The 26,148-nt window shown below is 32.0% G+C and overlaps 1 protein-coding gene across 2 annotated transcripts in view; it reads right to left on the bottom strand.

Moving 5' to 3' along the window:
• Nucleotides 1-26,148, bottom strand: part of LOC126734132 (glutamate receptor 1-like) — a 62,968-nt gene that overhangs the window by 28,907 nt on the left and 7,913 nt on the right. Inside the window, exons 2-3 of one of the 2 annotated variants that reach the window (XM_050437662.1) lie at nucleotides 12,812-12,909; nucleotides 12,567-12,753 (exon numbers count right to left, since the gene is read on the bottom strand). In XM_050437662.1, the coding sequence (XP_050293619.1) occupies nucleotides 12,567-12,753; nucleotides 12,812-12,909 (285 nt within the window). Of the gene's footprint in view, nucleotides 1-12,566; nucleotides 12,754-12,811; nucleotides 13,079-26,148 lie in introns of those variants that run through there. The other variant, XM_050437663.1, reaches the window with a different exon arrangement.

Below are 26,148 nucleotides of genomic sequence, written 5' to 3'. Positions count from 1 at the left end.
CAACCAATTACATAAACGGTAAAATATTAACACAACCAGGATTTATAATAAAATATATTCTGAATACTAAATGGTGGAGTAGTAAACAATGCTTTTTTGTAATAGCCAAAGGCTTACATTGCCTACTGGATCGGTCCATATTGGCTATATTGAAATTAATTTTTAAAAAACTACCGCCAAAAATAACATGGTATTTTTTTATTATTTTTTTGAATAAGGTGTAGCGTTTTATTTTTCTACTCTTATTTTCACTAACGCTCCATTGATATTTCATTAATTTCAATAATTATATTAATAATTTAAGTCAACTTCTTTTATCGATATTTCTTCAAATTCACACTGTAAATGACACATTACTACTGTAACGCATCACTCTCCTGGTTTTATTATTCATGTTTTCTGTTGACGGTCCGTCACTCTTCTGGTTGGTCTTGATTGATGTTTTCTGTGTTGTGTAATGATTGGATTGACATTGACAGCTCAGGCGAGAGGTAGGGTCGTAACTTATTTAGTCGGTACTGCATCCATTTTTCGAGGACTTGTTCCCGTGTCGCAGGTAGAAGCGCACGTAAAAGGTCAGTTTTTTATTTCCGAAATTTGTGAAGCAGGAAGTGGCCAATATGGTTTATAATTTATAGTCCTTAATCTTGTTCCTTTAGGGAACTGTTTATTTCATAATTCTGGTGCAGGATGCCCGAGATTTTGATGGATAGATAATGAAACTTAGCAAGGTGAGTGTGTCACATTTTGAACGCCCTTCATTTTTATCCACAGTGAATACAATGGCAATCGTTGTTTTAGGGTTTTACTTTTCCGTTTTCCTCTTTATTCTTCTTCAATCGTTGATGGCTACAGGTTGTTGATTTCCACGGGAAATTGCTGAAAGCGGTGGAGCTGGAGCCAGAGTTAGAGCTAGTATTAGAGATTCCCAGTCCGGATCCCTAAGATACAAATGGCATACATTCTCAGCCTCGATTTTGAAGGCAAGCCGTTCATTTCTTGGAGGAATATACAGGCCAGTTTATTCCATTTATTTAAATATTACTAACCATAGATTTGTCTCATTTATTTAAATTTTTATTAATATACCTTTTATTTCAATTTAACCTTACAAATATTTAATTATTGTCATAATTTAATATGTCAATTTCTTATCTATAATATTAGTTATTTCTTGTTCAGTATTTTTCAGTACCCTTTTTGGTAATTAAGTAGATATAAAAGGGTTAAAACTGATATGCCTTAGGTAAAAAGGTTCATGAACTTTCCCCTGCGTAAAACAAATATTTACTAAAAACTTTAATAATTGCAATTTATTTTCCAAGTGCTGAAATCTACCTAGTAGTGAAATCATAATTTAAATGTTACTTTTGTCAAATTTATTTTAATCATGTCAACATTATTCATATTTCAATTCATAATAAATTATTAACATTTAACAGATTAGAAAATGAGGTGTATACATATCTTTGGTGTAAATATAATTTGATTGTATTGTTAAGATATTTTTTTTGCCTCTTTAAATCTACTTTATCCAGGGTCATTTAATTGTTAATTGAAACCTATATACCAAGTGTTTTTCTTAGTTTTCTTGCATTTATAAAAAAAAACTAAGTGGCGCCCTCTTATTTAATAGTTATAATCAAGATTATATTCTTTAATAGCCAGTCATAAGTGAACCTTCGAACAATCCCAAGCCTCCAATAATTCTGAGCTACCGTCTGCAAACTCTTGGCCAAAATAGTAACACTGTAAAGTTAACGCCACAAAGGCACCTAATACAAAACTGTATTTAACATTAATTTTAATTTATTTTAAAATTTTTTATAACCATATTTTTTAAGGATTAAAAATCATACTTTTGTAATGCAGTAAAATATATTGTTCTTACATCATATTAACAAAATTAATTTCATCATATTGTGTATGATACTGATCTACAAAATTGGATAAAACGTAATATTTTGCTGACACGTAAATGTTCGGACAAACCGTTTCAGAAGCGGGTCATCTCTCCCTTTGCTTTAATAACAACACTAACTCTAGCACGCATAGTTTCAATAACCTTTTAACACTCTTCCAAAGTAAAAGAATCCTATGTGTGTTATAGTTTTACTCGCAAATCAAAAATGTTTCTCTGTGGATCATTTTTTAACTTCTGCAAATTTTATCTTCTAACAAATTCTAGGTTTTAAGAATATTTTCATATTTAGGAGCGTTTATAATTTCGTACATAAAATAAAGTTTTCCCACTATGAAAGCAAACATGCTTCCCCATACCACTAAGTTAAATATTTAAATTGATATCCTTTTACAATTTGTTTGAGCCCTATTCATTTCATAAATGTTTTTAATTTTTTTTTGTTAAATAATCCAATATTCAGCGGTATCCAACGGTTAGGCAATATTTCGTTTGAATATTAATGAATATTGACTTTTTCAAAATCAATTTAATCAAGATAATTTTACAAGCTAATTTTGACTCTCAATTATCTACTTAATCGTCCAGAATTAAACGATCAAACGAACTTACCTGTGAGGTTCGATCGTAATTATATGAAGCGTCCAATCGGAAGATATCACTTTACCAGGTAGTACGTCGTACGTTGCTATATCGCGCACAAAGTTTAAAGAATATTTCCCCCCCTTCCCCCCATCCGTCCTCTATCATCCATCCAACATTCTGTTCATTTTGTTCAAAGTATTTTTGTCAATTACAATCGTTTGGGTGAGTATATTATTATAATAATAATATGTTGGTTAATTTTGGGTTAGAGTGGGAGTGATATCTTCGGATTGGACGCTTCATATAATTACGATCGAACCTCACAGGTAAGTTCTGCATTGCATAAACATTCTGTTATGCTAGAGGCAGCAGTCGTATTGTCGGTCCTAATCAACAAATTATAATTCTTATGTTGTTTAGCTAAGCATTTTAAAGCATAGTATATTACTTTTAATTCTAAGATGTTAATATGAAATTTCTTATCATCTTCAGACCACCAGCCGTTAGCTACTTTTGCCTCTGCATAAGCCCCCCACCCTGTAAGACTAGCGTCACTAAATATTTCTAAACAGAAAGTATCTTGTTTTATTTCATTGTATGCGCCTAAAATATTTTTCTCCCACCATAATAGATCTATTTTTGACAAAGAAAATAATTGCATCCATGCGTCTTATAATCCATCCATTATTTTTATTTAAAGCTAAGCATTTATCTCTCTCCAATGCTTTGGTGTGAACCCAGCCATATTTTATTGCCGGGCAGGCAGAGCTTAGAGCGCCGATAAATTTAGCTACGTCCCTAATTTTTACATTAGTTTTTCTTTTTAAAATGAGCAAATTTTGTAAAATTTTTTGTTTTTTTTTCTTGCGTAATGTCGATTGTCGATTGTCAATAACTCATTCTGAATTCATCATAACAATACAGATTTTACTTGTAATTTTCATGTTTTAACTCGTTAACGCCAATTTCAATGTGTCTAATTATTCTGTCTTTCGACAATGATTGCAAAACTTTTCTATATATCCTATATTTTTTGTTGGCTTATTTTGTTTAACTTGATGCATGGTTATTGCTGCATCATTGATATTCGTAACTGCAATAGGGTCATATCCGATAATTTTATATTACGATTTTTTCAACATTATCCTATACTATTTTGCATAAAAACTGACCATACAAAATTTCACATCTTTAATAGTTTTCGAAATATTAAACCCCAAAGTTGCCGCGGACGGAAAATTAACTCGTGCTCGCGTTACGTCACTAGGCTTAAACGGACGGTTCGTGCTGTTTTCCGCCCGCCATCATGCGTCAGTAGGTAGAATCTATAACAGCGTTTGTTTATATCAGTTTTCGAAAGTACGTTGCGTAAGTAGAAGTGTTATTGGATATTATTTTTTTTAACTGTGGACATTTAAAAATCGGAAAATGTTTAAAAAAGGCTTTGTAAAAGCAGATTCTTCTAATCTTCCGGAAGTAGACTTGTTAATGGTTATGCAGTATTTTAATTCCAATCATGAATATTTAAGTGCAGAGATGAGAGGATCTAAAATGCAAAGGTAAATATGATTTAATTTTATTGGTATAAAAATTACTTTATTGGTTATGATTATTTGTAAAAATAAGAGCAAATAAATAAGTGTACGTACTTAAAGACGCTGTAAACTGTATACATATTATCACACGTTTTCACAGTAGTGGAATTTCAAAAAAAAATGTATATGGATTATTATAACTGCAAGGAAAAGATATTTCATTACAGAACAAAGAATAAAAATATCCTAACAGTTGTTATCATCCGTTGTCTAGCTTGTCAACGACCAATAAGTGTACGGAAATATAGACTCTTTCTTTCAAAAATGCTATCATAAGTCTCAATATTTCTTTTATTGATTTGATAAAAGTTTATAGTTAAGTGATATTATTTAATGAGCGTTCGCAGGGTTCGCGTGTTTTGAAAATAAAGTGCTGAGAAGTCTCCCTTTTTGATATTGTAGGCATGTAGGCTGTATTACACGAGCTGCAGTCGATTAAGAATTAATATATTGATTAGGTATTATTATCGATTAATACACGAGGCATTTTTTTTGTTCTTGCTGCCTAATAAATAACTTACATGCTTACTCTGATTAAATGAACTATTTTGTTTGCTTTTTCTTTTCAGATCAGCTCGACAAAGTTATGGAGATAATGTGATTGGTTATGTACAACTAAGCCGAGAAGGAGATATTTGTAACGTATTTTCCAAAGTAACTCCAGAGCATAAAATAAATGCTAAAAATTATGTAGTTTCTTGTAAAATAAATGAAAAAGAACATAATATTTTAGAGGTAATGTGCCAAGATTGTGCAGCTTCTGAGGGCGGTTGTAAACATGCGGCGGCTTTTGTAATGTGGTTATATCGTCGAAGCGAAGAACCCTCGCCAACAGATAAAGTTTGCTATTGGAAAAAATCTGTTTTGTCTGGAGTAACTACAACAAAAAAAGTTGTCACAATAGCCGACTTTGGGTCTAGCAACAATACTTCTTTATGTACTCGTATTAATGAGGGACACAATTTAGTTTACGACAAATATATTAATGAGGCAAAAAAAAGAAAGATAGAAAACTGTATTACACGATATTACATCGACGATCCTTTAAAAAAGAGTGCTGCCCTTCACTACTTAAAACATCAATTTATGGCTAGATAAGGTAGCGCAAGAATTTATAAATTTTTGCAAAGTAAATATGGCGCCGGAACTTCTTAAAACTATAGAAATGGAAACCCGAAATCAAAGTGAGTCCAAACTTTGGATGGAAATGAGGTATGGGCAAATAACTGCGTCAAGCCTATGAAGTAGCCCACTGTCATAAAAAGGATGGTGTATTGGTTGAAAAAATACTGGAAGCTAAAGTTTTTCAGACCAAAGCAATGAAACGAGGTTTAAAATTGGTAGATTTGGTAATAGCAGAATTAAAAAAGAAAACAAAAAAATCTTATAAAAAAGCAGGTCTGTTTTTATCCCGAGAATTTCTAATAATAGGAGCATCTCCAGATTTTATAACAGACGATTCTGTTATTGAAATTAAATGTCCATCAAATGAAAATACGTTTTTAAATTATATAGATAATGAAGGGAAAATTAAAGAAAAACCATTACATCAAATTTAGCTACAAATGCATCTTGCTGAAAAAAAGACTGCTGTTTTCGTTGTTGCTAATCATGACTTTGAAACAACTAAGAAAATTACCGTTAAAGTTGTTGTTTATGATAAAAATCGTGTAAAAAAGATAATATACGACGTCATGCAATTTTGGAGTGATTCTGTGTTCGCTAAGTTATAATGATGTAGGTACTAAAAAAAATAAACTTATGCAATAAAATTAAATAAAATTTCTATTTATTAAACCCAAATTCTACTAAGCAAAAATGGTCACAACATTATTTTTTTATAGTACATGTAAAGAGTATTTAATTGTTTATCTTATTTAATTAAAAAATTTTGAATATTGATTATTCCACAAACAATAATAGAAATATTATCTAAATGAGCAACTAATTTATTTTGTATACAAGCATGAGGAGCTAGTATTTCAAATTCTCTTATCCTGCTTATTACCCTTTCGATATAGATACGCAAACTAGCAATTCTTTTTGCCTCTTTGACTTCTGTCTTAGTGCTTTTTGTCTTGCTTAAAACCGACGGTGGCCTTACCAATACTACATTTTTCGAGGCTAAAACTTCTTCTATACGTTTGAAGCCTCAATGCCATATTGCTAATAACAATTTATCATAATGTCAGCTCCACTCTCAGGAAGATTAAGAAAGCCCGATTCATTAACTATAGTTATATCGGACGTTCTCCCGCCAAAGCCTTTTGATATATAATTTATTAATCCATCAGGTGCACATCCAATTAAATATTTAAAGGTATTACATTTTTTGTACTCAGACCACGTGAGGGCCTGTAAAACAGGATTGGTTGGTTTTTGAATTGACACCTCGAAACAATCAATAATGCATTGCACTTTATTATATCTATGCCTAAAAGGTATTGGCAAAGGCTTTTTTATTTCTTCCAGTGGTTTCCATTGAGTAAAGTTCTTAAATACTCTACATAATATGGGCAAAGATTTTTGAAAGATAATGCACAACTCTACTTGATACGCCAAAGTCGTCACCTCTGCAAGCATACGATTGATTAAGCTTAATTTTTTTTAAAGTAATAAAAATGTCAATCTTTGTTAACGGATATTCTGCAAGTATATCAATCAGTAAAAATGAATTTTCAGGTATTCCTAAATATTGTTTTGGATTTTTTCCATCGCATATACTTGTCTTTTTTCCACGGTTTGTTTTATATTATAAGGCTCCAAAGATTCACTTTGCGATACTTGCAATTCAGTTTCAGAACAGGCATCTATTTTAAATTCCGATGAACTACCAGTACTATCACAAATACTAGATGAGGAGCATGATTCAACGATTTCAGTACTTTTGAAATGTTTAGCTTTGATTATTTTAGGCGGTCGCAATAAACTACACTGAATCGGCTTAGATTTTAATGATGGTCTTATGTTTACTTGTACACCAATACTTTTGAAATCCATTGTGCTATTATTTTTTTGGAATTTTTCTTCTTCTGGGACATCAGCTATGTCCTCGGCTATCTCTATGGCGCACAGGTTTATTTTAAGTTTTTTTGGTCTATGCATTCTTCAATAATATCTTGACGTTGTCTCTTTAAGAATGCTGATCGAGAAGAACTAGCTTGTGCACCTTTTCTTCTAGTTTGGCACTCAAAAAAATGAGGAACAACGCCTTCTTTTAATTTAATTTTCACGTTTGGCAATAATTTAAATTTAACATAATTTTCAGCATCTTACTCTAACTAAAAAAAAAATGTACCTATTAATTTCAAAATAAATATTTAGTTTAGTAGTAAAAAATCACTCCTAGCATTCAGCCGTTTAACGTCAAAACACCATATGTAATATTTTTATTATCAGGACTTTTTTAAAAACCATAATACTTTTTACCTATCACTTTTTTACGCTTGTCACTCAATTAACTTAAATTCCTAGACTTAGAACACTCCTCTAGGATCCAAATTTTATTCCGATTCGACAGCAAAAAATCATAAAGAAATAACCTTAAAATTTAATTATTTTTTATATACAAGGCGCTTGGGCTAAAGTTTAAGAATTTTTAACAAAAGCTTTTTCTCTAAACAAGGTATAAAACGAAAACATACGTTGTTTTTCTATTGTACGGCAGTGTTATGTCCATTGGTATTTACGTTTTATTTTTTATTTATGTGTCGTAAAACTTACATTAAAATGATCCTGGCAGCAATAGGCTCCTGTTTTTTCACTTAATAGGACATCCCGGCGCATTGCTCGTTGCCAAAGAATTCTCTTCTTTTTGTCTGTCGGCAAACGAATAAAATATTTGTCCGGTGTTGATGCCGTCGTACTTTTGCATTCAGGAACAATACAATATTTATGTTTGTTTTTATGGTGGTATGATGCTATATTCAAATAAAAACGTCCTCCTACAGCGCGTCGATCAAACTAAATCGGATAATTATTGCAGGGCACAGGGATTTCACACCAGGCGCACTACAAGATTAAGCCTAATGACGTCACAGCGGCTCGGTCGGATTTAGCGTCGCCGCGACTTTGATATTTTTTTAAAATATGATCGGATTGACAGAAGTTGTTAATTTTTGGTAGATTATCTTTTGAAAGGCCATTCTACAAGAAAATTGTATTTTTAGTATACATGGATGTTAAATCACAATCACTGAATTTACTTTTTTTAAAAAAACTTTAATTACATTATACAATTATAACTTTTGGATTTTAAAACAATTAAGAGTTAAATAAAAGATATGATTATTACTACAGTACAACAATAATAATATTAATTAATTAATCATAGAGACATGGCCAAGCTTAAATAGTTTCTGTGGTGCTGATGCTGCAATTTAGGTCACGTAGAGTCCTGGTGGCGTTGTGGATAAATAAATGGAATCATCGTCAACAAGCTTCTTTAGTTTCGTGGGAAACTACGCCTTATTTACTGTTTACTGGTTCTTCTATAATTGAAGTAATTAAAGATGTTTATGGTTTAGAACAATAGTCCTTGTTCTAGAAGTAATCTAATATCTGTGCGACTTGTTGATGTTTTGAAGATCTATTGCGTTGTGGAGATAACTTAGGTTGTCCTATTAGACCACTGATATAACATGGATATGACCCTATTGTATATTTAAGTTTTTTTCAACATATTGAGCTTATCTCCCTAGATTTTGCTTCCGTATTTTGTGGTAAATAAGTATCTATAAATAAACGCTCTAATTTCGGCATAATTTTTTTTGCTGTCCTATGACTCTTGCTTTATATTATGTTTATTTTTGTTTTATCCTACATTTATAATTATTTATTGATGGCAAAGCCATTTTATTCAAGGCGATACCTTAAGGTTAAATACTTAAAATTAGATAATATAAATTATGAATCACTCAACCAATATCTACAATTATAAAAAAACACTAGGAGTTTGCATTTTGTGAAAAACTCCATTCAAAATTTTAAAAAATAAAACTGCAATAAAGTATTTTAAGAGCTGACACACTAGAAAACCCTCCAGAGTGGCGCTTTATGAGACCCAGAAGTCTTATTTGTAATGCTTGAAATGTGTTTAATGAATGATAGTTCGGGGTCAAGAGTAAAACACAAGTCCTTGATATTTTCGGCGGTTGATAACTTATTTAGCTGAATAAAATATTCATAATCTATCTGACGTCTCAGTTTAAAAAATCTCATAAAAGAACACTTCGAGGAATTAAGCTCTATTCCATTTTTCTGACACCATGTCACCAATCTATTTAAATCCTGCTGCAGCAAAAAACAATTGTGAATGTTTTGAACTGAAAGGAATTACTTAAGATCATCAGCGAAGATTTGAAATTTTGAGTGAATGAAGCAACCAGCGATATCACTGATAAAAATGTTGACGACCAGTGGCCCTATATGAGAGCCCTGCGGAACTCCGGAACAAATAGTGAATGAAGCAGGAGGTTTAGCTCAGTGTTTTTCTTGGCTCTAATACCGAATTGCTCTGGCATCAGTAGAAAAGACAGTTGAAAAGTAAGACATCTAGTGACCAGCCTCTCAAAAACCTTCGGTATAACGCTAAGGATAGAAACCGGCCTATAGTTTTTAACGTTAGTTCGATCTCCACATTTGTGAATAGGAACTATATAACTGGTCTTCCAAAGTTCCGGAAATTTTCCGAGCAATAGTGATTAATTGAAAATATGGCACAGGGGACAAGCCAGAACAAATGTGCAGCTACAAAGAAATAAAGGATGGAGGCAGTCAGGACCTGGACACTTGTTGATGTTTAACTGAGACAGTCCAGAATAGACGTCTGCTATTGGGATTTCATAGTTCGATATGTGTGTGTTATTTAGTGATGGATGACTGTCATTAAGATTTACATCACTATCGTGAGTAAAAACTAATCCAAAATAAGTAGCAAAGAGATCCGCTGATTCTGGCCCCATATTTAGAGAAACATTCTCCAATGAAAAAGTATTTGGACAATTATTCGTCAGTTTAGAACTGATATAGTTCAAAAAATATTTGGGGACGCTATGTAAAGAGTTTTCAACCTATTCAATATAATTTGCGTGGCATTTCTTGGAAAGGGTTTTACATTGTGATCGTAACTGGGAGAAAATGTCATAATCTGCAGGTGTTTTACTAATTTTAAACCTTCTACGGGCCTTAAAAATTAGATTGATTAACTCCCTTGAGAACCATCGAGGACATTTTTGACTGGCTATTTTATTGAGTGATACATGAAGGCTTAAAGAATCGTATACAATCTCATATAACCTATTAATCATATCGTTTACATCTCTATTGAATAATTCATGGTCCCAAATATTTATTCAACAATTGATAATTGGCCGATTTGAAATCATAGTAAAAATTATCAGCCTGTATAGTTCGGCGTTCGGTAAGGCATCAGTAATGCTGTCAATGATATTACTGACCATATTATGGTATACGTTGGATGATGAGTTTGGGGGCACATATATAGAACCAAAAATGTACTGTGCACTACCCGAACTTAGCTCTAAAAATGTTTGGAATTATGGTAATTATTTTACCAAGGTTAGAATTATTTTACAAATTAAAGATTTGTTGACCATCGCCAATATTCCTCCCATACTCTTTTTCGTACTGGTTGTCTCGGACCGATCTTTCCGAAAAAGTTAGTAGCCGGTGAATCTCAACTCTACGTCAGATGGGGATAGATTTGTCTCTGTTAAAAGAATAATGTGATTGATTGAGACATTGGTGGAAACATAATTAAGATTAATTTTGAGCGCATTCCTCGCACATTTTAATAAAAGATATTTGGTTTTTTTGTTGGTTTAAGCTTGTTGAGGATACAACTTTGACCGTCACCGATCCGTTTCCCGATCACTTGACAATCGACGGTGTCCCATTTAAGTAGTGAGGCTGAAGTTGACATCAGGGTGAGACCAATGTCAACTTCACCCTCACGTTTGCGGTCTCTAAATCCGTCCATATAAGCCTTTTAACCTCCTGTTATCGCAGAGTAAGGTCAAGGCTTATGTACACACTTTTGTTCTTAAGCTTCTGACGGTTTCGAATAAGAGTTAGGGTATCACTGTTAGAAGATAATACGACCCTATTACCGTGAGAATTATTGTTATTCTTTCTGCCGAATTTCGTTATCCGTACTACGTCCGGTAGATTGTCCGTTAGGGCATTCAGTACAACCGACACTCTTCGTAAGGTCACTTCCCTGTTCAGTTTCAGGAATGTTGAATAAGAGAATATTGTCGGCGCGTCTTTGTCATTCTGTTCGTTGATGTTTGATGTGCTTTGTTCGTTGGTTGTAAATATTTCATTTTCTCGTTTTAGTTTTAATTTAACATTTTAATGAAATATTTCCCTTTTCCAAAACACCAATTTTATGTAATAGCATAGTCAATGGTTTATGAATAGTCATAGTAGCCCTATTTGGGGTTTTCCGTTCTTTGCGGATGCTTTATTATTCTGTAATTTCTGAAATAATATCTATTCATGAAAAGGCATTAGAGACCGCTTTCTCAAGATCTAATTTGTTTTCCGCTTCTGAGGATTTTGACTGATTTTGGTTTAGCTGCACTGAAGAATGCAGTTATTTTCGTGCACATGGTATTTTTAAATAAATATTCGCTACTGATATATCGGTCGACCTATTTTTCTTGACAGAATTTTGTTTTATTTTTTTTTATCAACATCATTTTCCATTTACGTGAGTTGCGAAAGTGCCTAGATTTAAACATAACATTTCGATTATCACTATTTTCCTCTTCCATGTGTTTGGCCGCATTACAATTTTCCATACGTATTTTGTCATCATTTATGTAAACGTAGTCATTTGTATTTTTATGCCAGTTTCTTGTTTTCATTGTCTGCTGCTTTGCATATAATTTCACTATTGGTATATTATATATAATATACACAGGGTAGCCCATCAAAAACGTACCGCAAGCCATTACAGGGTGGGACAAACCTTTCGGCAAAATATAAAAATACGTCAATGTCAGTCAAGGTAGCGAATAAATTGACAATCATTTAAAAATATAATATTGTATATAACAACATTGTTGTATAGTAACATATTGTTGCAATGTTATATAATAATTTTCTCACTGGCCTTTTTAAATCATAGGTGACACCCATACATCATCTTTTTTGCCCATACCGTGTCTAGACAACCTCTGGTATACAAGACCAATTGCACCATTCAAGCTAAACCGTATAAACTAACCAGCGAGTCTCAGCTAAGCTGAGTAATAGCGTAGCCAGAAGTTACGTCTTATTTGTTTGTGCTTCATGTTGCGTTAACCAAAAATTTTGAATTACTTTGAAGTGTTAGAAATATTATTTTTCTATAGTTGGTTAAGTGTATATATAAAAGTATTCTAAAGTAATAGGGACTAGGCCATTTAATTAATATAAAAAATAACTTATTTACTTACAGGAAAGTAAAATCTGCTGTAAACAGTGTCATCAACTCCCAATGTTATTCTTGAATTTAGCAAATCTTCTAAGGTTTGTATATTTGATGAAGATGATTGAATCAAAGCCACTATATTCGCTGAGTAAGAAACATAAATAAACATTAAAGATATTAATAAAAATACAGTTGCCACTCTTCCTGGAATGCTAAAAATAAATACATAGTTAAAAAGGGAATAAGCATAGAGAAACATAATTGTATTACCTTGATGGCAATACCATTGATGCTTGCTGACACACGGCAATAACCGTTAAGAAAAAAATATTTCCAATTGAAGTAGTTTGATTTATATAAGTGGAGTCCTATAATAAAATACAAATAGGTATATTAATACTGAGTTTAATTATTAGTATTAGGAATATGGGTAAAACAAAAACACACTAATAGGAACTATTCTTTTATTTGTGCTTTTAGGTTTGATGAAAATAGAATTACGAATGAATTTCTTTTTTACTATAGATCGAACCAAGATATTTGTTTGATACTATATTATATTGATTTATTTTGTATCTCTAGTATAATATTTAATATCCATATGTTGAGTTTATACTGTTTATAATTAATAATTGTTAAATTGTTAATAAAAGTTATAATTGAATATTAGTAATTGAAATACAACCATTATTATCTACATAGACCAATAGGTATATTAAGGTATATTTAATAGATCAAACGAACTTACCTAGTGATGTTCGATCTTAATTATATTGATCCTCGTCGAAGTAAATTAGGATATCATTGTAGTTTACATTCCTATATAAACCGCCACGAGTTTATAGCCAAAAGCGAAAAAAGCCCGTCCCTACTGCACCAGCAGCAGTCCCCGCCTCTCTACGGCAATCACTTCTTTAAAGATTATTTACCAAAAATGTCTAACGGGTAATGTTAAAAACAGGGTTGGGAGGGACTTATTTACTTCGACAAGGATCAATATAATTAAGATCGAACATCACTGGGTAAGTTCGTTTGATCTATTAATTTTATTATATTGGTCCTCGTCTCGTAAATAAGGATACCATTGTAGATGTTTAAAGATGACTTTTTTGGTATCTAGGTACAAAACACAAAAGATACAATAAAGATGCTTTAACATACATGTATGTGTATTCAGATCGATATCTTGATGAGAAGAAACGAAAAAACAACAAAAAACAACTGTACAGGACGATGAAGATGCTGTGAGCAGAGGCATTATGATACGGCTTTTTAAATGTAAGAAAAAGATTGTTACTTTTATTAACATTAGATTTTCTTATGTCACTAGTTTTCTATAAATAGTACAAAAGTGTTCTAGCTACACATATATCGGGATTTTCAAAAAAAGGTAGTAATAGTAAGGGCTGTGACTTGTTTTTTCCTGTAGTTTTAATTCTTTGTTCAATTCTTATCTCAATTCCTTTTTCTGAACTCAATATGTTATTAGTATTAATTAAGGCTAAAGTCTGAACCCTTTGTCCTGTAGCTAAAGCCATTAAAATAGCTAATTTATAAGTCAGATATTCCAAGGAGACATCTTGATTTTTTAAATTTTGGACATAAGAAAGTACTAAAGCAGGATCCCAAGTATTAGAATACCTAGGTTTAGATGGTCTTAAATTGAAAACCCTCTTAAAAAATCTTTTAATTCTATTGTCTTCAGCTATATTATGTCCCAGAACCTGAGCTATTGCAAATCGATAAGAATTTAAACTCCCATAAGACGCCCCTTTATTATATAAAAGCATTAAAAAATCTAAAACTTTAGGTATAGTGGCCGAATATACATTAACCTGATTATCCCTGCAAAAATTCCACCATAATTTCAATCCCACTTCATACTGCTTGAGAGTTGTTCCGGTAATAGATGCCAAGCAAATGTCAAAGGCCGAATCTGAAACGTTACCTAGCTGCAGTGCCTTCCGGATAAGATACCTACCACCAGGGTAAGATAATAATAATAATAATTCGTTTATTAGGACCAACAATATTAACCAAAAATACAGAAATTTCAATGCAATATGTCCTAAAAGGCTCCTCAGACACCTTACAATAGAAGTGTTGTAAGGCACTGCTTAAGCCCAAACACAAATAAATTAAAACTTTTACATTTTTAAATATTTAGAATCTAAGGTAATCATTACAAAATAAGGTAGAGTAACAAAATTGAAATAAACATAATTAAAAATAAATGCAAAATACAAAAATACATAATGGCCAAAGCAAACACATAATTTAAAATCATAGAACCATAAAATACTTAGAATAAATTTAAAATGTAAAACAGAAATACAGAGATATAAATAGAAACACAAAGCAAAAACAGCAAACAAAAACACAAGAAATCAAAAAAAAAAAAATTCAATAACTCAACACGTAATTTAAAAACCATTTTTCAAGAAATCACAGCTATTTAAGAGATCCAGTTAGACAAGCTTACCCCTATAATTCGTTAGAGCCTATTTGTTCAACAATCAGAATTTGTTTAAGTGGTTTTTTAAAGTTCAACAGCAAAGTGTTTGAAAATGACGGTGAAAATAGGTTTATAGTTTTAGCCGCACAATATGAAAATGATCTTTTAAATATTTCTTTTCGATGTCTAGGTATGGACACTTTATCATTAAAACGCAAAGGTCGATTACAAGCATCAACTCTAAATTCAAGTTTCTCAAAAAGATATCCTGGTTTTTTTGTTTTAAGAATTTTAAAGCAAAATGTATTCATGTGTAGTTTTCTACGATTGTACATGTTAAGCCATTTTGATTTACGTAAAAGCGGTAAAATGTGTTCGTGTCTACGGACGCCATAAATTAAACGTAAACATGAATTTTGTACTTTTTGAATCCTTCTAGATTCAAAACTATCAAGACAAGGCCCATAAATAACATCACAGTGATTGAAATGGCTTAGCACTAACGAATCACATAGCAATAATTTAATATCTTTTTGTAAAAAATGACGACTAGAATAAATAAGACGGAGAGTTGAATAAGCTTTTTTCAATTTTGAAATTATATGTTCCCGAAACCGCAAATCACTATCTATTTCCAATCCCAAACTCTTGGCATGTTTTACACAAGGTATATTCACATTGTCAATTTCAAGACTTAGGCGCTCCTGGGCAACTTTTTTTGACACTTCATTACCAAAAATAATAAAATTTGATTTGGCAGGATTAATTTTTAAATTATGATCTGCGGAGGTTTGACAAACTCTCTGAAGGTCAAGGTTTATATTCTCGTTAGCAATGTCGACTTCACTTATATTAAAAGAATAGTAGAGCTGAGTATCATCAGCGTAAAGATGGTAATTGCAAAACTGAAGACTGTCAATAAAATTACAAGTATGAATTGTATAAAGGAGAGGACACAATATGCTTCCTTGTGGTACGCCAGCAATAACTTGAAGACAGTCAGAAAGCTTGTCCCGATACATAACCTGCTGTGATCTATTTGCAAGGTATGATCTAATAAGCCATGCAGATGACATACTAAAACCAATGTAATGCAAAATTGACATGAGAATATAATGATTTACCATATCAAAAGCCTTACTATAGTCCAATAGGATTAAAGCACTTATTTTCCCGTCATCAACCGACTTAATCAGATCATCTGTAACAGCTGCTATTGCGGAGGAGCAGCCAAATCCTGGGCGAAAACCAGATTGCTTTGAAGGAATGATATCAAACTCACCAATAAATGCTCTCACTTGACCTTCAAGTACCTTTTCGAAGATCTTCGAAAGGGCCGGAAGAATGCTTATAGAACGCAAATGATTAAATTCAGTTGGTTCATTAACTTTAGGTAAGGGAATTACATATGCATGCTTCCAACGCTGTGGAAAATAGCCAATTTCAATGCAGACATTAATAATATGCGTGATGTAAGGAATAATACGAGGGCAACAAAGTTGAATTAGGTGGGCATTTATTTGATCAGACCCAAAAGCTTTGCTTTTAATGTCAAATATAATTTTAGTGACTTCTGCCTCTACTACCGGTTCAAAAGTTAATATATTTGTTATACCTTCCTTAATGTGAGTACTATAAAAGTGAATTAGATCATTATTTAACGGATGAGTAACCTGTGTTGGATTAGCAAAAAACGAATTTATATTGTTTAGGTTTTCAGTTAAATGTTTAGGAATTTTATTATTATTCTTTGATCTTGTTAAATTAAGTTTCTGCAGCTCTGCCCATTTTTTCCTTCACAGTTGAAATTAAAAATTTATCCCTCAAATAACCCCTCTTCTCAGCTCTTGTAGCCTGTTGTATAATTGTATAATTTCTCAATTCTTTGTAATAAGAAAAATGTGCTGGTAATTTTGATTTTTTATAACGTCTTAAGGCAGTGTTACGTAAGTTCTGTAGGAGTTTAATATTTTCAGTTATCCATGGCGCATAATTTTGTTTATTGCTAGTTTCAAAGGTTTTTATGGGAGCATGAATATCAAAAAGGTTTAAAATAAGAGAATTCAGATATTCTAACTTATCATCCACGTTTGGCATATATAAAATTTCATCCCAAGGACCTATAGACAAATCACGACTAAAATCATTTAAATTAATATTCTTTAAAGGTCTATACTTAATAGTTCTCGACTCAGATGCTTCTTTTGGAGTATTTATTTCTAAATAGATGGCAAAATGATCAGGAATCTGAACTGTACTAACGCCAGAACATTTAACAATTTTTGAATTACAAAATATAAGATCAATTAGAGATGCAGAGGGGTTAATAATTCTAGTAGGTTCGTTTATAACTTGCGTTAATTCAAACACTTCTGCAATATTTTCCAGCTTTCTTGTATTATTAGAAGCCTGAAGCAAATTAATATTAAAGTCCCCAAAACATATAATATTTTCGTATTGAGAATAGAGGTTCGACATGCTGTTTTCAAAAAAGTCCAAGAAATCACCAATGTTACCATTTGGAGGTCTGTATATTTGTTCCGTAATTTCAATAAGTATAGCACCGAAAATATTCCGTCAGCGAAATACTCTTTCGGACCGGGATTGGGTTCCAGGAAATTCTCCTCTGACCTCGCTCGCCAGCATAGCCCCCTCTCATTATCTTTAAGTTTGTAATCGTTTACTAGCGTTTGATGCGTTGGTGGGTGCGTATCGTTGAGCGTTGTAGTTATATAATTTTTACGTTAGTCTAATAAGAGTAGTATGCTCCTTCAATTATAAAAGTAATAATAGAAAGTATTAATTTATAAATGAGTGTGAAGTTTAATAAATAATAAATACAAGTGACATTTGGGCTTTTATTTGGGCCTTTAATGAAATACAATGTAAATGCGAGAAAAAGCAAATAGAACCAGTGCAAGTTTAATTAAATCTAGCACATTTTTTGGTGACCCCGACGTGATAATATCACAAATAGAAGTGTGGCGCTGTGAGTAGTAATAAAGAAAAAAATACATCAGTACCAGCAAGGGCTTTTGAATAGAAAGGATTGCCGTTTGATGGTTTTGTCTGAGACCCGAGAAAATAGATTCCAGGGTGATTTTCAAGTTTTGGTAGCAGTCTCGATCCAGTGTACGGGTACCATTTGTTCATCAAGTTGGGAAGCAGTTGATGTCATGGTGCAATAGATCGGCCGTAATAATTGAATTGGAGGCGTCACTGGGGAGTGTTTATAATAGTAAGCAATTAAGAAGTAAGGCAGGTCAGCAGCGGCCGGGTGAGTTTTTTAATTAAATATATAATTTAATAGAGCAGCGGTGGTAATTTTTGTTAGCGTTGACTGTTGTTGATTTTAGTAATAATGTTTTAAATGGTATTTTCTTCGCCTCATTATTTAATAATTATTAAATAAATTATGTAATTTTGATACACACAAATAATAATTGAATAAACAATAATCACAATATATCAATAATTAAAAATAAAATAAATAATTTAAATAAAAAGTAAATAAGTAATAATGGCTTCTAATAAAGAAAGAAAGGAAATAATTAAAAAATTAAAAAGTGATAGAAAACAAATTTGTGCACAATTAGATAGGTTCAGTGAATTCATTTCGGGTTGCGATGGTCTCACAAGTAAAATTATTATTAATGAAAGATACACTAAATGTGAATGTTTGTGGGATCAATTTAACGCAGTTCAAATAGAAATTGAATATTATGAGGAATCGGAAAGCGAAGCGAGACTTACTTTCGAAAACACATTTTTTGAAACAATATGCATGTTTAAGGATATGTTAAAGGAAACTTTACCAACATTAAATTTGGCTGGTAGTAGTATGTCAAATCAGAATCTAGTAAAACTGCCACCTTTAGATTTACCTACTTTTAGTGGCAATTACGATTGTTGGGTAGGATTTTTTGACACTTTTATGGCATTAATTCACTCAAATAGTTCTATCACTGATGTGCAGAAATTTTATTATTTAAAGTCGTGCCTAAAAGGTGATAGTGCACAGGCAATTCATTCAATTTAATTGAAGTCAATGACTTAAATTATGAGGTAGCGTTTAAACTTTTGAGGGAAAGATATGAAAATAAAAAATGTATAGTACAAAGTCATGTGAAGAGCCTTTATGAATTGCCTATGATAGGCAAAAATGTTTTAATTGATTTACGTAATATGGTAGATACAATTAAAAAAAATTTAAGGGCTCTAAAAAATCTTAAGGAGCCTGTCGATTCATGGGACACATTACTCTTATACATGTTTAGTAACAAATTGGATATAATTTCCAGACGGGAATGGGAATCAAAAATTGTTAAAAAAGATATCATAACTTGTAATGAGTTTCTGGGTTTCTTAACAGAAAGAGTTCAGATTTTAGAAAATGTAAATTCACACAAAGTAAATACAAATCAGTCCCAAGGATCTGCAACAGGTAAACCTAGTTTTAATTTTAAAAACAATTTTAATTCTCAAAGTTTTTTCTCTGCTAATAAAGGCATTAATGCACAAGAATTAAAGTGTGTATATTGCAAGGTTAATAATAATAAACATCCTCTATATCAATGCCCCAAGTTTTTAAGTTTAAATGAACAAGAGCGAATAATTGAAGTAAAAAAATTGCATTTGTGTCTTAATTGTTTTAAGCAAAATCATGTAAGTACAAGATGTACATTAGGAGGGTGTCGAAAATGTGGCAAGCCTCATAATAGCTTACTGCACATTGATTTTTCTAGGAGTGTACAAAATAATCTGAGTAATAATTCTAGAAGTAGTAATGATTCATCAAGTAATAATAATTTAAGTAATACAAACGGTAACTCAAATAATAATAATGCATCAAATCATTTAACTAATAATAATGCCTCATCAAGTTTTGAAATGACTGAAAATAGTGTTAGTTCATATAGTTCAATAAATACCTTATCAAGTGCATGTATAAATAAAAATAATTGTGAAGTTTTGCTCTCAACAGCGAGGGTTTTAGTAACAGATTTTCAAGGTAATATGCACGAGGTAAGGGCACAATTGGACTCCGGTTCTCAATCCAATTTTATAACAACGGATTTGGCGGCATTTTTAAATTTAAATATAAAGGAGCTAAGTGTGTCGGTCATAGGTATAAATAGTTCTGTGACTAATGTTAATAAATGTGTCAATATTAATGTAAAATCAAAATTAAATTCTTTTCAAATAGATTTGAATTGTGTTGTGTTAGACAAAATAACTAATGCTCTGCCAACATTATCAGTTGACAAGGAGAAACTTAAAATTCCCTCCAACATAGTTTTGGCAGACTCATTTTTCAATATACCATCAAAAATAGATATTTTAATTGGGGCTGAAGTTTTCTATGAACTATTGAGTTATGGGCAAATTAAAATTGAAGAAAATTTGCCAATATTACAAAAAACTTGTTTTGGATGGATCATTTCTGGAAGATTACCCTGCAGTAATAATAATGATAATAATCATGAGCAGGGTCAACATCAAACATTTTGTAACTTATCAGTAACTGAGAATCTTAGCCAACAAATAGAAAGGTTCTGGAAATTTGAAGAGGTTCAGCCAACAATGATTTTAAAAAAGGAGAAATTGGAGTGTGAAGAATTATTTATGACAACAACAAAGCATAATAAAGATGGAAGATTTATTGTGCAACTACCCACCAAAGGAAATATCAATAATATTGGTTCCTCTCTAAAAATGGCAGAAAAAAGATTTTTAAAGTTGGAGAGAAAATTAAGTGCAAATCAGGCATTGAAAAATGAATATTCACATTTTCTACAGGAATATGAAGAGCTGGGACATATGTCTAAACTCAATGAAAATGAAATAGTAAATAATGTGGAATGTGTATATTACATGCCTCACCATGCGGTGGTAAAAGAAGACAGCACAACAACAAAATTGCGCGTAGTGTTTGATGCCAGTGCAAAAACAGATAGAGGTATCAGTTTAAATGAAGTATTACAGGCAGGGCCTACCATTCAAGATGATTTGTATTCTATTTTAATAAGATTTAGAAAGCACAACATTGTTTTAGGAGCTGACGCAGAGAAAATGTATAGACAAGTTTGGATCGATCCTGCACAAAGAAATCTACAACGAATAGTATGGAGAAGTAGTCCAAATGAAGACATCAAACATTTTCGTTTAAATACGCTTACCTATGGAACCACTCCTGCATCTTATTTGGCAATAAGATGTTTGCATGAAGCAGCAAAGGAGCAAGAAAAAAATTATCCCAAAGCATGTTATGAAATAATAAATAATTTTTACGTGGATGATTATCTAAGCGGAGGATCTACAGTAGAAGAAGTAATTAAATTAAAAAGTGAAATATCAGAAATTTTTAAAAAACGTGGCTTTAAACTTAGGAAATGGGTGTCAAACAAAAAGGAAATTTTTGAAGATGAAGAGGTTAATAATCTACAGCAGTATATAGTCGATAAAGAAGTTACTAAAACATTAGGACTTATATGGAATATTAAACAAGAGACTCTACAATATGTGGTATCCCTAGATTGTCCTATAAAGGTCACAAAGAGAAACTTTCTGTCAATATTATTCAGAGTTTTTGACCCTCTCGGGTTAGTAGGTCCTATTATTATCCTAGGAAAATTAATAATGCAAGAAATATGGAAGGTCAATTTTGATTGGGACGAAGACCTTCCCAAAAATATTTATGAGCATTGGCAAAAAATGTATCAAGATTTACCCTATTTAAATAATTTAGTAATATCCAGGCATGCAATAAATTGGCATTCTATAAAAAATGAGATACATGGCTTTTGTGACTCTTCCGAGAAGGCATATGGTGCTTGTTTAATTTTGAGATCTGTGTCTTCAAATAATGAAGTAAATACTCATATTCTTTGTGCCAAATCTAGAGTGGCGCCTCTGAAAACTATAACCTTGCCAAGGCTCGAGTTATGTGGAGCGTTGCTACTTTCTCGTTTAATAACAAAAACGGTACATGCTTTAAAAATGGAAATAGATGACATTAGATGTTGGTCAGATTCGACAATTGTTCTGGCATGGTTATCTTCAGATCCATCTAAATGGAATACTTTTGTTAGCCACCGAGTCGCTGAAATTCAAAATAATAAATTAATAAGCACTTGGAATCATGTTTCCAGTGAAGAAAATCCCGCTGATCTTATTTCTAGGGGATGCAGTGTACATAATTTAATAAATTCCAAGTTATGGTGGCAAGGGCCTAAATGGTTAAGGCAAGATTTTTCATATTGGCCGACTGTTTTTGGCAAGGAGAATTTTGTGCAATGCTTACCGGATATGAAAAATTCAAATACATATATATTACACTCAGTTACAGAAAGGTTTGAATTATTAAATAAGTTTTCAAGTTTTTTCAGACTTAAACGAGTAACCGCTTTATGTCTAAGATTTTATAATAATTTAAAATTAAAGCCAGAAAATAGACTGATTGGGAATTTAACTTCATATGAATTAGATAAGGCATTAATAATACTGTGTAAATTATCTCAGTCATATGAATTTCCAGATGAAATAAAGGCTTTGCAAAATAATAAACCTATTTCTCGATCAAGTAAATTAATTTCGTTAAATCCCTTTTTGGATAAAAATTCTGTTTTGCGTGTTGGTGGCCGCATTAGCAAGGCTGCAATTTCTTATGATAAAAAATTTCCTATAATATTGGAAAATTGTAATTTCAGTAAGCTTATAATTAATTATGAACATAAGAAAAATTTGCATATGGGTGCACAAAATTTACTTGCAAATCTAAGGCATAATTTTTGGATATTAGGAGGTATTACTATCATCAAAAGGGTACTTCGCAATTGTATAGTATGTTTTAAGGTAAATCCATACAATATGACTACTTTAATGGGTGAATTGCCTGAGGACAGAATATCGCCTACTAGAGCGTTTTATAATTGTGGAGTGGACTATGCTGGTCCTTTTAATATTAAAACATCAACTTTACGAAATAGCAAAGTTTTAAAGGCATATTTGTGTATCTTCGTTTGCTTCGTAACTCGGGCTGTTCATTTAGAGGTTGTTTCCGACCTATCAAGCAATTCTTTTTTAAATGCGCTAAAGAGGTTTATTAGCCGTCGTGGTAAATGTAAAAGTATCTATTCTGACTGTGGCACAAATTTTGTGGGTGCAAATCACGAAATGTTAGGATTTTTAAATCAAATTAAAAGTAGTGAATTCAATAATAAAATAATTAATAATTTATTGCAAGATGGTATTAATTGGAAATTTATACCTCCTAGATCCCCGCATTTTGGTGGTTTGTGGGAGGCGAGCGTAAAACAAGCAAAATATCATTTAAAACGAATTGTGGGTAATGCTGCGTTAACTTTCGAAGAGCTAACAACAGTTTTTACGCAAATTGAAGCTTGTTTTAATTCCCGGCCGCTTAGTGCATTGTCAAATGATCCAAATGACCTATTACCATTGACCCCAGGACATTTTTTAGTAGGGGATTCTTTGGTGGCTTCCTGAGCCAGATGTGCGTACTGTAAATGTAAATAGACTAAATAGGTACCAGTACATGAAGCAAATTGTACAAAATTTTTGGAATAGGTGGCAGAGAGAGTGTCTTAGTGAGTTAATAAGGCGTTCTAAGTGGCGACATTCTAGTGGTCCGTCGATTAAAATAGGAGACCTTGTGTTAATGAAAGAAGAAAATTTGCCTCCATTAAAATGGTCTCTCGGGCGCGTATTGAAGTTGTATCCTGGTAGTGATAACGTCACACGTGTTGTATTAGTTAAAACTAATCATGGTGAATTTAAACGCGCCATTGCAAAATTGTGTGTTTTGCCTTTGTAATATAATTGTAATAAAGAATAATTTAGTTATAATTATGTATTAGTAAGTAGATTTAAGTTTAATTAGCAGTTTTAAATTGAAATTACTTTGTTAATTTTCTGTTGTTGAAAGGTGGTACTTTCAAGGGGGGCGGTATGTTCCGCAATTTCAATAAGTATAGCACCGAAAATATTCCGTCAGCGAAATACTCTTTCGGACCGGGATTGGGTTCCAGGAAATTCTCCTCTGACCTCGCTCGCCAGCATAGCCCCCTCTCATTAACTTTAAGTTTGTAATCGTTTACTAGCGTTTGATGCGTTGGTGGGTGCGTATCGTTGAGCGTTGTAGTTATATAATTTTTACGTTAGTCTAATAAGAGTAGTATGCTCCTTCAATTATAAAAGTAATAATAGAAAGTATTAATTTATAAATGAGTGTGAAGTTTAATAAATAATAAATACAAGTGACATTTGGGCTTTTATTTGGGCCTTTAATGAAATACAATGTAAATGCGAGAAATAGCAAATAGAACCAGTGCAAGTTTAATTAAATCTAGCACAATATTATTCCAAGTAGATACACTATGTTAGAATATCTAACTTCAACCCACATAAATTCAACAAATACAAAATCGCCGGAATTCAGAATTTTATATTTTATGCGTTCTCCAACATAGAGAGCAACGCCACCACCCCTACGATTATCCGTTCGATTATGTGAGATAAAAGTAAACTTGTCAATACCTATGACGTTTTTATTAAAACTTTGTGCAAGCCATGTTTCAGTCAAACCAACTATATGAAATTCCGTGTTTTCAATAAAATCTTTAAAATCAGTAAAATTTGCCACTAGGGATCGAATATTTAAATGACAAATATTAAATGCCAATGATTAAAATAAGTCATTAATAGTAAAATAAACAAAAATGAAGTGACATAACAAACAGTGTTTAAAATAAAACTACTTACACAAAAATACTAATAAATAATTTAGGACTACCTATCTAAGCCTTTCCTTGACAAGACGTAGAGTTTGTTCTTCCGGACTGCCTAGTATTTCTTGAAACTACCGTCACGGGAGATGATAATGTTTTACTCTTAATTTCAGGTCCCCTGTTCCTTTCTTTGTGCCTCTCGTTTACTACCTCTTTTAAATTTACCTCCTTTCTAGAGGTTTGTTGAGGTATTATCTTCGGTGATGCTACGCCACAGAAATTGTAGAAGAGGTTTTCGTCTGCCTTTCAGGTGTTGCAGGAGCACTGTTGTTAGGAAATAACTGTTTTTTATTTATAAAGAGGTCAGTGAACGTTTTGCCGATAGCTTCTTTCAGTTCAGTTATACTAAAAGTGTTTTCGTTCACTAGTAATTTATTTTTCAATATTTTTGCCTCGAAGTTCTTACTTTTGGCTATTTTGAAGTATTTATAGAGGATTTTTTGATCTTGCTGCTGCTCAACTGTAAGATCGTTCGATATAGTAACACCGGTACTCTTTAGTTTGCTAAGGTTTTGAAAAATTTGTTTCTTCTAAGAAAATCTAAGGAATCTTACAATTACAGGACGGGTTCGTCCCTCAGTTATGGTTCCAATTCTGTATATATTATATATATCTTGTAAGCTGATGTTCACAAGTAAGACCTTTTTAAATGTTTCCAAAACAAGCTTTTCCAATGAGCTCCCTGCCTTCTCCTTAAGTCCAAATATTACAATCTGATTTATCTTTCCTGCCTCTTCACAACGTCTCAACCTTGCCTTGCAATTCAAATTTTCACTTTCCAACTCAGCAATTTTACCTTCCAACTCCTGTAGTCTTACACAGTATTCCCCCAGGTCCCTCTTTATCCCATGAATATCGGCCTTAATGTCAGTATTTTGTTGTTTTACTTCTAACAATAAATCAAAAATTAAAAAAAAAATATCGATCGGCTACGGGCGTAGCCGATCGAGAGTTCTAGCCGTGACACTGGTTTCGTGGCGTCAAAATTGAAGCCGAGATTTGGTGGCGCACGCCGTACAGTGGAACGACTAAGAGGAGATACCACGGGACCTAATATTTTACATTTTACAAGATAATATATTTTTTTTATTATTACGTATCTTTTAGTATATGATAAATGTTTTAAATATTTTTTTTATTTATTTTATTGCAGAAATATACATAAACGGTATTTCAAATTCGTCTCCCCTTAAAATACGAAAATGGATAATTTACCCCAAAGTTGCACATTATTTACTTGTAAAAGAATATGCCATATAAAAAATATAATATATATTATATTTTATGTGGTTTTGAAGATTATTGAAAAAAAAACAATTTTTCAAAAACTTATTCTTGACACT

The sequence above is a fragment of the Anthonomus grandis genome, chromosome 3 (assembly GCF_022605725.1).
Source record: "Anthonomus grandis grandis chromosome 3, icAntGran1.3, whole genome shotgun sequence".
NCBI lineage: Eukaryota > Metazoa > Arthropoda > Insecta > Coleoptera > Curculionidae > Anthonomus > Anthonomus grandis.
Note: the sequence above shows the minus strand (reverse complement) of the source record. Positions and strands in the feature narration are given on the sequence as shown.